Genomic DNA, 14,181 nt, shown 5'->3' with positions numbered 1-14,181 from the left:
TCCAAAAAATTAGCCATTGAAAACTGTAGGGAGCCACAGTTCTACTCTGACACACATGGGGTCACCATGAGTTGGAATTGACTTGATAGCAGCTTGTTTTTCTTGTGCATAGGGCTGTCCCTTTTCAGTGTTTTGAAATTGGTGAATGTTTTCTTCTCCTGTTAGTGTCCCTTCCCCAATTTTTTTTTTTTTAATACCCAAGCCCCTGTAATCGCAGTGACTGTCCAGATCTCTCCTGTCTCCCAGAGTGCTCCACTCTACCAAGTTATCTACAGTAAAACATACTAAAACCAAAACCTGTGAAAGGAGGAAGCCTGTCAGAGAAGGAAAACAAATATCTTCCACTAATAGAGGGCAATAGAAAAGTAATAAGACTGCACCCCGTCAAAGACGGAAAACTTGTGAGACAGAAAAACAAGGCAGTCTCGTCGAGTTCCGGCTTTCACAGGTTCCACTGTATTTGTTTTCATCCCACAATACAGATAACTAATTCTTCAGTAAATTGATCCCAGCTAAGTGTTAGTTAAAAGCAACCTTAAATAATTAATACATACTTAGTAATAATTTCCCAGAAGTACTTCCAATTTAAGAAACCAACCTATATACCACAATCTCTAATGAGTACCAGAAATAAGTAATGTGTATAAATTAAGGTTTATCATTTGGGTCAGATCTTTGAGGATGATTTAGTACTATTAGGCATGACCGCCTGGCCTGTAAATCTAGCCTGGGGCTCAGCTTCTCTGAGTTGTGGCTATTTCTGGACTGTTTTTTTCCCCTCCCCATTAAAAAAAAAAAAACCCAGTGCCATCAAGTCAATTCCGACTCATAGCGACCTTATAGGACAGAGTAGAACTGCGCCGTAGAGTTGTCAAGAAGTGCCTGGCGGATTCGAACTGCCGACCCTTTGGTTAGCAGCCGTAGCAGTTAACCACTGCGCCACCAGGGCTTCCTCCCTCCCCATAGTTTTTAAGAATTCTAAGCAACTAGAATTGTTGAACTACCTTGGGAGAGTATCTTGTGTTGGAAGTGTTGTAAAAAAAGATTTGTGAGTCAGGTAATTAGTTATACTTGATATCTAAAAATCCTTTTCAGCTGTAAAATTGTATGAATTCCTCTGTGTACTTGAGAACACATGGATGTTCCCTCAAGTTCTAAGTTGTTGCCGCCGCAGCTTCAGCGTTAGCACGGGCAGAGCCTTTGACTAGAGGGCCTTGGGGAGCGTTGGTTGTAGTTGTGCTTTATTTCTGATTCAGTCTTCTAAGTCAGTAAAGATGTGCGCTGTGAGACACGTGATGGATGTGGCAAAATACGGAAACTGAGTGAAACAAAGTGCTATTTTGAAATTAGTGTCAGAACATATTCAGTTGATTGTGTAAGTGGAAAATGTAACCTGCTTTTCTTTCAGATACGGATTTCTTTTAAAAAGTTATTAGACTGGGGATATCGGTGTATAATATAAATACATACTGTTAGGTAGCAGAAGTGTTGGATCTTCATTTAACCACAAAAAAAAAAAAACTTCATTTAGATGGCTATAAAAAAAAAAAAAAAATAGTAACTCCTAAATCATTTTGGCCAATTTTCAGAAGTTCATGTTCCAAAAGAAGGTGGGCTTTGATTTTAAGAGCCTGGTCTATAGGAGGCTTTGTTGAGGGGTGGTTATGAAAATAAAGATGGCTAGTGCTTTTAGTTTTTTGTTCATTTGTTTGTTTTAATGTGTCAGTTGCTTAGAATGTTAACAAGTTAATCGAAAGCAATTTTTTTTTTCATTTCAACAATAGGCTAAATTTGGTCGAAGGTGGACCAAAATTGCAAAGCTAATAGGAAGTCGCACTGTTTTACAAGTGAAGAGTTATGCCAGACAGTACTTTAAAAATAAGGTAAGCAAAGTATAAATATCGCACTTCGTAGTGATATTATTTAGAAGAGACAAAATCAGTAATCAGAAATATTTCAGGCATTAAAGTCTTTACTGTTAAAAGTTTTTATATCGAAAATACTGTATAACTCATAAAGTACTATCCACATATTTATCTTTAAAAACCCCATAGCATACCTTTAGTGTTGTGAGTGTTCCAATTAAATAGGTAGTCATGTTATTCACTTAATTTCAGACAGCTAAATAAAAGGACGAAATGGTAATTGTTCAGAAATGGCTTACAAAGTATGAAGTGTATTACAGAGGGAAAACTTTAGAGGTCTTATTTTAATGTTTCCTCTAGAAAAATACCTTTTCTTTTTTAAGTATATGCTTTATAGAAACTTGAAAGCATTATTAGAGCTTAGGGACTATAATCATGAACATGATTCTGAAATCTATTAGCGATAAAGCGTTTACAATTGTTGTAAAGAGTTCTCTGAAAACTTGAATAAATAGCAGTGTTTAGAAAGGGTTAGTTATGGTCTAGTTCCTTAATCTTGCAAGCAGTCTGCACTGTATTCAAGCATATAGTTTTGATATTTAGGGTTTTTAAATATATTCTGCTTGAGTTCTGTGTACGTAATTATATGGAATTTGTAAATGTCTTAAGTGAAATTTGGTGTTATCTTTTAATATAAGTGAGATATGCTCTGTGTACAAAATTATGTCTAACCTGGTGTCACTTGGGATAGGTGTTATGTAATGGGATGGATTCAACATATATCAATCACCTGCTTTTTCTTTGAACCAAACAAAACCCTTTTCAAAGCAGTTAGACAAGGGTGGGAGCTCTGGTGACGCAGTGAGTAAGAGCTCGGCTGCTAACCAAAAGGTTGGCAGTTTGAATCCAAGAGCCGCTCCTTGGAAGCCGCGTGGAGCAGTTTTACTCTTGCCTATAGGGTCACTATGAGTCGAAATCGACTCGACGGCAGCATGTAGACAAGGTTGAAGTATCACGGAACAGAATAAAGTTTAACTTGGTTGTTCTTAGCCCCATGCTTCTCAAATTGGGACATGCATAATTCTAGGCTATACGTGGTGCATCTTGAAGTGTCAATTTTACTCAAAGACTTGGAGCGGATTGGTTTTAATATTAAAATAGACATTGATATATTATGAAATATAGTACAGAATTTCATGTGAATTTTTAAGATAAAAACAGGCTTCAAATACATAACAAGCGTCTTAAAGGCTACTTCAGGCTGTGCGTCCAAATTTCCTTTTCTGCTAGCTTTTGTTCTCCTTAACCTGTTAAGACAGCCATAAATACGTGACCCTGGGATTCTGTTGTGGTATACAGTCTATCAACAGTCTCTGAGAGCTGTCATATCCCTTGGGTATATCAGTCATGTACAAGTTTTTTCAAAAACTCTGTGTATAAAAATTTTATTTCAAGCATATTTACTCGTTAACTTTCATTATCTTTTCCTTGTTACATTACCAGATGTTTATGTCTGTAATAGTAGATATGGAGGATAATTTCTTGCCTTCAATTACAAGCTTTTTAATGTTACAGCTGCATTAAATGAGTCTACCAAAAATTTTTTTCTATTGTCTCTATATTTAAATGAAAGATGATTTTAATTTACTAAGTAAAGATCTGTGAGGTTACTCAAAAATGGGTTCCTTTAAATTAAGGATTATTTTGCATAATAAGAGATGATTACCTGAGGTTTCAGATATCCTGAGCTTTATGAATATCTTCATCTTAGAATACCTTAGTATAATAGTTACTGGTTCATTCTCTATGTTTGATCTGAGCCAAACTTTTTAAGACTTAATATTGAAAAAGAAATAGTAGTTCTATATAGTTCATGGCTTTTTGGTTAATAAAGATCATCAGACCATGAATAAATCAAGCATATTTATGGAAGTTTGCAATGATCAAAATGTAATTGTAAACCATTTAAAGAAAGCACAATAAAAATGTAATTGACGTGTACTTAGTTTGATAGCATTGTGTTTATCCTGTATTTTTGTGCCAGTGCTTAATTTTTTATAATGCTAATACTTTGGGGGTTTTATCCTGATTTTTAATAAGGTAAAATTAGATGGTCTGGAGAAAGAAACACCAAATCAGAAGAGCAACAGTGACCTTCAGGTTAAAAATGAAGATGAAGGAACAAAGCCATGGACACCATCACCATCAGGTTTAAGGGGACTTGCCGATCCCAACTTGAATGCTGTCAAAATTGAAAAGTTATCTGATGATGAAGAAGTGGACATCACAGATGAGGCTGAAGAGTTGCCTGCTCAAGCACCTGAAAAGAATCCTAGCAGTGGTCTCCTATTAGACATTCCAGATAGTAAAATTCATGAAACCAATCAAGGAGAATTCATTGCTTCTGACACAGAGAAAGAGTCCTTTTCTAAATCTTCCAAGGAAAGTCTTCAGAATATAAAGCAAGGAGAGGCAGAAATACTTTCAAGCTCAGTAATTACATTACAGACTGAAAAACAGAGCACCAGTGACAAAAAGTCGTTTGACTTACATAATCAGAAATGTAATGAACTGATTAAAAACTGTGACAAGCATTGTGAAAATGGAATAAGAGATGGTGCTGGGCAATTGCCTTTTCCAGAGCCTTGGGAAGCTCAGAAAGATCTGAGTGATAAGGAAATGCTTTTTCATTCTTCCTGTCAAATCAAAGAGGAGAACCATGAGGAAGAAGAGCTTAAGCCACCAGAACAAGAAGTAGAAATAGATAGAAATACCATTCAAGAAGAAGAAAAGCAAGCAATTCCTGAGTTTTTTGAGGGACGCCAAGCTAAGACACCAGAACGCTATTTGAAAATTAGGAATTACATTTTGGATCAGTGGTAAGAAAGAATTATATTTTAAATACTCATGATACTCCGGAGTATTTTAATGAGGCCTATTAAGAATTTAGTATCTTACATTGATAGTAATCCAGAGAGCTTATTATTGTATTTAAGTGGACAAGACTTTAGATTTCTCATTGTGAAGCTTTTTTGAAAACTTTGCTAAACATTGTCTATAGCTGCCCATCTGTTTGTCCATAGGGTGTTCAGACCTGGAAAACAAAGGGATAGATAATTACCTGAAGAATCTATTTCTTAGGACAATGTTAGGAAGATGTAGATAGAGAGTACTTCTTCTTCACTAGAAAAAGAGAACATCTTTTTCTTTCCAAGTTTATGACGTACTTTGTAGTTAAAAAAAAAAAAACTTTGGTGACAGAGGGATAGTGTGGCTAGATTGTAGAAGTTGTTCTAAATAGCTGCCTTTGCTTTAAATTTTAAAGTTGTGGCATAATATCCTTTATCAGGCTTCGTCAGGATGCGGGAATTTTCGGATACGCGAAGTTTCTCCTCTGTATTGTCAGCACTTTTTTTTTTTTTTAATTATTTAGTGGGAGATGAAAAATAGACCAAAAAACTTCCCACCTTGTTAACCTGAGTACTCTGAAGGTAATTTGAATTTTTCTTAATGGCTTTATTAAACCATCACTAAATATTCTTAATTGTTACTGCTTCGGTAGTTCTGAATTATGTAAGGCCATCAATAGGGAGCTTCACAGTTCCTTGTATTTATCCCTTATTTTCTTTTCTGTTATATCAAGGGTCTTCTCATCGTATCGCAATAGCTCTCTCCCTAAACCTAGAAAGGTTACCAAAGGAAAACATAACCAGGCTTGTTAAATCAGTAACTTTGATCTTATTAAGTCGTTTGGCTTTTAAGGATAGCCATGTTCTAAGGGAGATTTTTGATCTTGTTTTTGAGTCATAGCTATCTCACAGATGTTAGGGTTGTTAAAAGTACAACTTCTGGGTAAGGGTGGCATCATAGTAAATAACACTTGTAAGGAACAACTCCTGACATTTTTATAGTGCTTTTAAGTTTTTTTTTTTTTCAGTTTACAGAAAGCTTTTCTGTAACATCCCATTTGCTTCTTCACAACAATCCTGTGAAGTAGGCAGGTGGTCTTATTTCTATTTAATAGAGAAGCATTCTGAGGTTTGGAGGGGTTTATAGACCTGCGTTTGATTATCCAGCCAGTCAGTAACAGAGGAAGGATTTCACTTCACGTCTTGATTTTAAGTCAGACTCTTTCTACCGTTCCACATTGCCTAATTCACACTTTTAAAAAAAGAAAAATTAAGTTAGACCTCTTTCAATATTTATGTTTGTTCTTGGAAATAATAAGAAGGTGAAAGCCAAAACGGAAGGACTTCAGAATCACAACTTAGCAAAGTTTTTATGATCAGTGAATACTTGATGTTACTTTAATCAGGTTCCATTTGTTACTTTGGATTTTGGGTTCTAAATGAGGCAGAACAATTTATATAGGTAGTAAAAATTATATGACCGTAGTGTCCTCATGTCATATGTCTTAATTCATGAAATGACCCACATGCCATTTGCCTTAATTCATGAAATGATCCCCCAAACCAGTTAGATGTTGCTATTTCATTATGGTGCTTTAGCAGAACAAGGTATTAGAGCAAAAAGAAGTGTTTTGAACAGGAACTCAAATATGTTCTCTTCAGAAATAGAAGAGAGGATGGTTAGGGACTAGAGGTATTAAAAAAAAAAAAAGTGAAGAATGAAAGTTTTTTAAAAATAAGGAGGCCTGCCAGATTTCTTTGTAGCTAAAAAGATACTTTTCATAAAAGCACATGGAAATGACTGCCTGTTAGGGAAGTGTTTTTATTAAAATACTAACAACTACCATTATTGAATGCTACTGAATGCCATGCACTGCATTTAAATCAGCTCCAGTCCTCTTGACACCTTTGCAGAGTAGGTATTGCCTTCCTTTTACAGATGAGAAAAGTGAGGTTCAGAGAGAATAAGGAATTTGTCCCAGGTCACACTAAACCAAACCAAACCCATTGCTGTCGACTAGGCAAAGGTAATGCTATCATCTGCAGTCATCACTCATTATTTTCACTCTTTCAACTCTGGGACTCTTCCCTGACTTTTTATTCCGCCTTATATGCTGTTTCCCTCCAGATCTTAGTGAGTCTGGCGTCAGGTCGCATTTAGGTCTGCTCAAGGGAAATCAGAGAGGCCTTTTCTGACCACCCTGTCTAAAATAGCTCTCGTATCTCCTCCCTCCTACCCTCTGTTCTCTTACCCTTCTTCATAGAACTTATTACCACTGAAATTATATTTTCATTTGTGTATTGTCTGCTCCCCGTGCACACATGGAAATGCAGGCTCCATGAGGGTAGTTTTTGGTATTATAACAATGTTTAGGATATAGAGGGCACTCGATATTTGTTGGAAGGAAAAGATTAAATGAATGAATCATCACTATGAATGAATATTTGTAGAGGCCTTACTGTGTGTTCAGCAATGTGCTAGATTACTGAGTTCTGTTAAGCCTTTTGATTTAGGTAATATTTAATTTGATTGATACAGCTTTTAGAAATTTGGTAAACATGCTCATTCCTGCTTTCTTGCCTTCATCCGTGCAGTTCGTTTCTTTTTAAGACACAGTGAAAACTTAACTTTGCTCTGAAACTTATGATACCCTCCCAAATCACAAATTATTTTTCCCTTTCCTGAACTTCTATAAAATTTATGATTTTTAAATCTGCTTAGAGAAACCCCCTATCTAAAATAGCCTGTGCCTGTTTGTCTACTTCATCTCTTATCCCTCTTTTTCTTCTTAGTACTCACTACTACCTGATATAACATTATGCCCTGCCCCTCACTTTTGTAAGTTCTTTGACATCGGGAACTTTGTATTGTTCCTCTCCATATTCCTAGTGCCTTGAGCAATGCGTGGTATGGAGGATGCAAAATAAATATTTATAAAATAAAATAGGATTGAGTAAGAAATACTTCTGTATCTGAATTATGGTTTGTAATATCTGTGCTTGAGTCCTGAGTTGGCACTTCCTTAAGTAAGCACTTTAATTCCTCTGACCCTCTTGTTTCCTTATCTGTAAAATGGGGATAGTAGCATCTACCCTGTAGAGTTGCTGTGAGAATTGGGAAGGAATGTGTGACAGCATCTGGTGTAAGCATTCAGTAAATGGTGGTTGGTCTTGAGTCCAGAACCCTGGTGGCACAGTGACTGATTTCACAGCTCAGCTGCTAACCAAACGGTTGGCAATTTGAATCCACCAGCCACTTCTTGGAAACCCTATGGGGCGGGCAGTTCTACCCTGTCCTACAGAGTTGCTGTAAGACAGAATTGACTCGATGGCAACAGGTTTAGTTTGGTTTGGTTTTATTATCAAGTCCTATATTCCTCTTAAATTTTATGTAATGCTGTCTAGCATGGTATATTAAGTATATTCAGGAAATTTTTTATTATATAAACCTCTTAATTTTTCCACAGTCTCTGGGAGCTTCAGGATTCCCTTTGGATCTCTTATAGTATCTATTTCTGTTTTCTACTGAGAATAAGCACTTAATATTTACCGGCATAATGATTAAAATCTAATATAAAACTTAAGAATTTATAAAATAAGTGATAATTAAAAAATGTACAGCAAAGTAAGAGTAGATGAGCCTACATAATATATTAAAAATTGGAAAAGTAATATTAATACTTTTAGGAGTCCCAGGGTGGTGTAGACAATTTTTGCTTGGCTGATAACTGAAAGGTTGGTGGTTCAAGTCCACCCAGAGGCACCTTAGAAGAAAGGCCTGGCAAACTACTTGTGAAAAATCAAACATTGAAAACCCTGTGGAATGCAGTTCTATTCTGATACACATGGGGTTGCTGCCATGAGTTGGAAGCAGCTTTATGGCAACTGGTTTTAAATACTTTCAATATGATATTATCAAAGTATGCTTTTTTGTTAAAAGATTCAGGCTTGCTTGAATTTGGATCTGTAGATAAATAAGCTTTTAACTTCGAGGTCCTGGGGTAACTGGAATCTATTGAATTTAATGTTGGTGAACAAATAATACTTGTACAGATCACACTGTATATGGGAGTTACTGCATCATTTAAAGATTTCAGAAGAAAGTATACTTGGATATTATGTATTAGTGTTGTATTTACTACATGTTTACACATTGAGAAGGGGTAAAATTTTAAGATATTTCAAATATTAAATGTTTTCCCAGAAATTTTTTTCATGTTTTTTTTTTTTTTTTATCCAAAATAATTGTACTTCCATCTCTTAATTAGGGAGATATGCAAACCGAAATACTTAAATAAGACCTCAGTACGTCCTGGCCTGAAGAACTGTGGGGATGTTAATTGTATTGGACGGATTCATACATACCTCGAATTGATAGGAGCAATCAATTTTGGATGTGGTAAAAATAAAAACCCAACAACGTCTTTTATTCGACCTTTTTATCCTTATAGCACCCATTAATTTCTTTGGTGGTTATAATTTAAGTAAATTTGAATATAGATGTAGCATTCAAAGAGATGCTGAAATATTATGGAATAAATATTTTGAGATTTTGCTGTAAAACAGATTTTTATTGATTAAACTATATTTTCCATTGACCTACAATGAAAATTGGTGGTATAATTTTAAAGGGAAAATAGTCTCAGTAAAAGAAATAATTTAAGAATGCAATTCTTTTTTCTGTGTCAGGTAAAAGGAAATTATGATCCGTAATAATTAGCCCATTTAATTTGTTGATATTGTATTAGGGCTAGAAATGCTCTCTAGTGATGTTTAAATAAAGGAAATAGTTTACTGAGAATCTACAGTTACTTGTAATAGAAGTGCCAAAATATTTCTTCATGGAAGAACATTTCTTTCACTGAGATTTTTTTCAAATGTAAAGTTGATGAATATGCATATATTTAAATAAGTTCTGTCTTTTTATTGAATTAACATGACACAAATTTTTTAAAGAAAAACATAGCCATAGTTGCACAGTGATAAGGTAATTAGAATTTTGTAACCCATTGTTTAAGAAAAGTATATTCTGTATTCTGTGTCTTTGAAAATGAGACATCTAACCAGAAAACTTCTTGTCAGAGATGATTTTATATAAAGATGATAGAATTTACGGTCTGCCCTGGAGTCTGTCTTTCATTTCAGTGTTTTTGTTTGCCCGTAGCACTGTGTATTGCGACTGGCTTTTCAGGAAAACTAAGGCATTTCAGCTTCCTCAGCCACTAAAAGAAAAATGCAATCACATTTTCTATACTATTCTTCCAAAAGGCTTGTTGTCAGGTGCTGTCGAGTCGATTTTCAACTCATAGTGACACCATGTGACAGAGTAGACCTTTCTCATAGGGTTTTCTAGGCTGTAATCTTTATGGGAGCAGATCAACAGATCTTTCTCCCGTGGAGCCACTAGGTAGGTTCGAACCACCAACCTTTTAGTTAGCAGCCAAGCGCTTAACTGTTGCGCCAGCAGGGCTTCATCAAAGTAGGTTTAGTACTCATTTAATCAGAAAATAAACAAATACCCCACTTCCCACGTATTCCATTTGATTGAAATTTCCTTATAATAAAAGCATTACTTTTATTTAAGAATTACTTAATGTATGATTGTGGAATAAGAATCATAGAAGCTCAGCTGTAAAGAAGCTTAGAAATTGACTACAGTTTATAATCAGTGTAAATGTGTCTTCTTATTTTAACAACGAGTTTGGTAAAATAATTGATCGTTTTGTTTTTCTTTAATTCTCATAGAACAAGCTGTATATAACAGACCACAGCCAGTTGATAAAGTACGAATCAGAGACAGAAAAGATACAGTAGAAGCCTACCAGCTCGCCCAGCGTCTGCAGTCCATGGTAAGCCGTCACCTTGCTCTCTAAAGGATCTCTCCAAATTGCTCCTTACTCGGTGTGCCTGCTTCTCTTCATCTGTTGAGCAAATGACCATTTAGTGGAAGAACATGTTTCCTCTTGTATTTCACTTCAGCCATTCACTTTTCTGGCATCCATTCATTTTCGTGTTGCTTTATGAGGCAAAAACAACCGAAAAATCCCCTCAAAAATTAGTGACAAACTTTATACAGAGGTTTGCTTTTTTTTTTTTTTGCTAAAGTGGTCTTAGGCTGTTTGGTTTTAATTTATAAATCTAATGTGTCTTTTAAAACTACACAGTTAAGCTATTTTCTCTTTCCTTTTTTTTTTTTTAGTTTTTAAGAATCAGCTTTTTGGAATAACTAAAATATCTTTTAATTTTTAAAGTAGTGAGTTTTGTAGCTATTTTAAAATTCTCAAATCTTATTTAAAAAAATAAATGATCTGGCAAGCTTCTTACAAAGCAGAGTCATAGTATGATCTTAATGGCTTTACTAATTAAATAGAGTGAATTCATAATAGATGAGATAAATGAAAAAAAGTATAGATGATAGGTATTTTCTCAGAGTATTCAGGCTGTAAACCATTTCTACCTAGATTTTACTAGCTTAAGAAAGGATGTTTTCTAATATAGTTCCTGGGGTTTGTGCCTCTCATACACGGGCCTCTGGCAGCTGCTCTGTCTTTAGGGCCTTAGTATTGAGATTTGTAAAACTGGGTGTTAGTAATTTGTAGTTTTTCACTATTTGTATTAAGTAGGCAATCTTTTCTAAGATTGAGATATAATCTCAGTCTAAAACTACTTCTAGTTTTCAGTATCAAAATTCTTGCCGTATTTTCTTGCACATTTTCTACCACAAGTAGAAGAAAGGGAAATCATTTTCTTAATGGTTCTTTTTGGTCTTAAAAATATTTTTCATCCTAGTGTTTTATTTCCAGATGCTGAAAGGAAATGAAAATTAAAGAAGTAATCCAAGTAATATACAGAAAGTCATCACTGATATATTTCTAAACAGAGTACTAACTATTGAACATAAATTAATAAAATAAAATTTACTAAGGCATTGCTGACCAGAAATTACAATATTTTAAGTGGATAAATTAATTTTTAGAAAATTATCATTTTCGTTTTATGCATTTATGTGCTGTGATTTCAGCAAGTTAATCTTGTAACCTTTTGCTTTATTTTAATCGAATCACAGCGTACAAGGAGACGAAGGGTCCGAGATCCGTGGGGAAACTGGTGTGATGCAAAGGACTTGGAAGGACAAACGTTTGAGGTAACTTGGACTGTTTCAAATGGCTCATCTGTGAAAGCTGTTTTGTCAGTACATATTTGTACATTTCAATGTCTTATGTAAACACGTCATGGTTGGTAGAATAGAGGGTCAGCGAAAAAGAGGAAGACCCTCAAGGAAATGGATTGACACAGTGGCTGCAACAATGGGCCCAAGCATAACAACAATTGTGAGGATGGTGCAGGACCAGGCAGTGTTTTGTTCTCTTGTACACAGGGTCATTATGAGTCAGAACCAACTTGACAGCACCTAACAAGAACAACAACATTGTTTCATATGTATATATATATGTCTTCATTCCATGTGAGTTTGTCTATCTAGAAGTCACCAGTAAACAACAAAACAGAAGGCATTAATGGTGCAGTTAACTAGAAACTTGTTTTCAGAACCTTGGTTCTCTATCTCCAATTCTTGTCTCTATCTCAAGAACATCTTCTAGGGGGCCAGGAAATTGGTATGCTTGATTCATTTTAATAAACATTTATTGAGTGATGTTGTGATATACAAACTAAAATACTGTTTCAAGCATTAGACATATATTGAATTACAAATATTGAAGTGTTAGGGAGGAGCAGAAGCAAAGGTGCAAACACGAGAAAATCTTAGACATATTCTGGAAAAGGTGAATAGTTCATCTGGGCCAGAATATAAGTTAGGTAGTAGGAATGGAATGAATAGAGATTTGTAAGTACTTACATAGGACTTACTGTGTGACATTGTGACTTATGCTACTGTCAGTATTTCACAAACATTAACTCATTTAATCTTCATAATGACATCATGACATGCTGTTAATACTATTATTGTTCCCATTTTAAAGATAAGGAAACTAAAGCACAGAAAGCTTCAGTACCTTGCCCAAAGTCACCCACCTAGTAAGTAGCAGAGCCAGGCATTCTAGCTCTAGAATCTGTGCTCGTAATCATTATGTTGTGCAGTAAGAGAAAAGACTCAGGAGACTCTGAGGTTTTTGAACTTGGGTGATTGATGCTATTGATTAAAATGAGCAGGTCAAGAGAAGGAGTAAATTGTAAATTTGGTATGGTTGTGTATTTTGAAATATTTTAAAAAATGTATTATCCAGCATTTCTAATTGTTAGTAGCAGGCAGGAGAAGCATGTACAGCAATTTAGTCTATCTTACCCTCACACCCCATTACATTTCTTTTTTTTTTTTTTTAATAACTTTTATTAAGCTTCAAGTGAACGTTTACAAATCCAATCAGTCTGTCACATATAAGTTTACATACATCTCACTCCCTACTCCCACTTGCTCTCCCCCTCTTGAGTCAGCCCTTTCAGTCTCTCCTTTCTTGACAATTTTGCCTGCTTCCCTCTCTCTCTATCCTCCCATCCCCCCTCCAGACAAGAGTTGCCAACACAATCTCAAGTGTCCACCTGATATAATTAGCTCACTCTTCATCAGCGTCTCTCTCCCACCCGCTGACCAGTCCCTTTCATGTCTGATGAGTTGTCTTCGGGGATGGTTCCTGTCCTGTGTCAACAGAAGGTCTGGGGAGCATGGCCGCCGGGATTCCTCCAGTCTCAGTCAGACCATTAAGTTTGGTCTTTTTATGAGAATTTGGGGTCTGTATCCCACTGATCTCCTGCTCCCTCAGGGGTCCTCTGCTGTGCTCCCTGTCAGGGCAGTCATCGATTGTGGCCAGGCACCAACTAGTTCTTCTGGTCTCAGGATGATGTAGGTCTCTGGTTCATGTGGCCCTTTCTGTCTCTTGGGCTCTTAGTTGTCGTGTGGCCTTGGTGTTCTTCATTTTCCTTTGCTCCAGGTGGGTTGAGACCAACTGCTGCATCTTAGATGGCCGCTTGTTAGCATTTAAGACCCCAGACGCCACATTTCAAAGTGGGATGCAGAATGATTTCATAATAGAATTATTTTGCCAATTGACTTAGAAGTCCCCTCAAACCATGTTCCCCAGACCCCCGCGCTTGTTCCACTGACCTTTGAAGCATTCATTTTATCCCGGAAACTTCTTTGCTTTTGGTCCAGTCCAACTGAGCTGACCTTCCATGTATTGAGTGTTGTCTTTCCCTTCACCTAAAGCAGTTCTTATCTACTGATTAATCAATAAAAAACCCTCTCCCACCCTCCCTCCCTCCCCGCCTCGTAACCACAAAAGTATGTGTTCTTCTCAGGTTTACTATTTCTCAAGATCTTATAATAGTGGTTTTATACAATATTTGTCCTTTTGCCTCTGACTCATTTCGCTCAGCATAATGCCTTCCAG

The 14,181-nt window shown here is 35.9% G+C and overlaps 1 protein-coding gene across 8 annotated transcripts in view; it reads left to right on the top strand.

Annotated features, from left to right (window-relative positions):
- The window catches only part of MYSM1 (Myb like, SWIRM and MPN domains 1), a 94,578-nt gene that overhangs the window by 56,060 nt on the left and 24,337 nt on the right, over window positions 1-14,181 (top strand). For all 8 annotated transcript variants that reach the window (XR_007516660.1, XR_007516659.1, XM_049879382.1 and 5 more), the window contains exons 7-11: window positions 1,785-1,883; window positions 3,966-4,744; window positions 9,043-9,173; window positions 10,520-10,623; window positions 11,841-11,918. Coding sequence is in view for 6 of the 8 variants with exons in the window: in XM_049879382.1 (XP_049735339.1) it covers window positions 1,785-1,883; window positions 3,966-4,744; window positions 9,043-9,173; window positions 10,520-10,623; window positions 11,841-11,918 (1,191 nt within the window). In the remaining 2 variants the exon portion in view is untranslated. The remainder of the gene's footprint in view (window positions 1-1,784; window positions 1,884-3,965; window positions 4,745-9,042; window positions 9,174-10,519; window positions 10,624-11,840; window positions 11,919-14,181) is intronic.

This window comes from Elephas maximus, chromosome 3 (assembly GCF_024166365.1).
Source record: "Elephas maximus indicus isolate mEleMax1 chromosome 3, mEleMax1 primary haplotype, whole genome shotgun sequence".
Lineage (NCBI taxonomy): Eukaryota > Metazoa > Chordata > Mammalia > Proboscidea > Elephantidae > Elephas > Elephas maximus.
The sequence above is the reverse complement of the archived record's forward strand: the minus strand, read 5'-3'. Positions and strand labels throughout refer to the sequence as shown.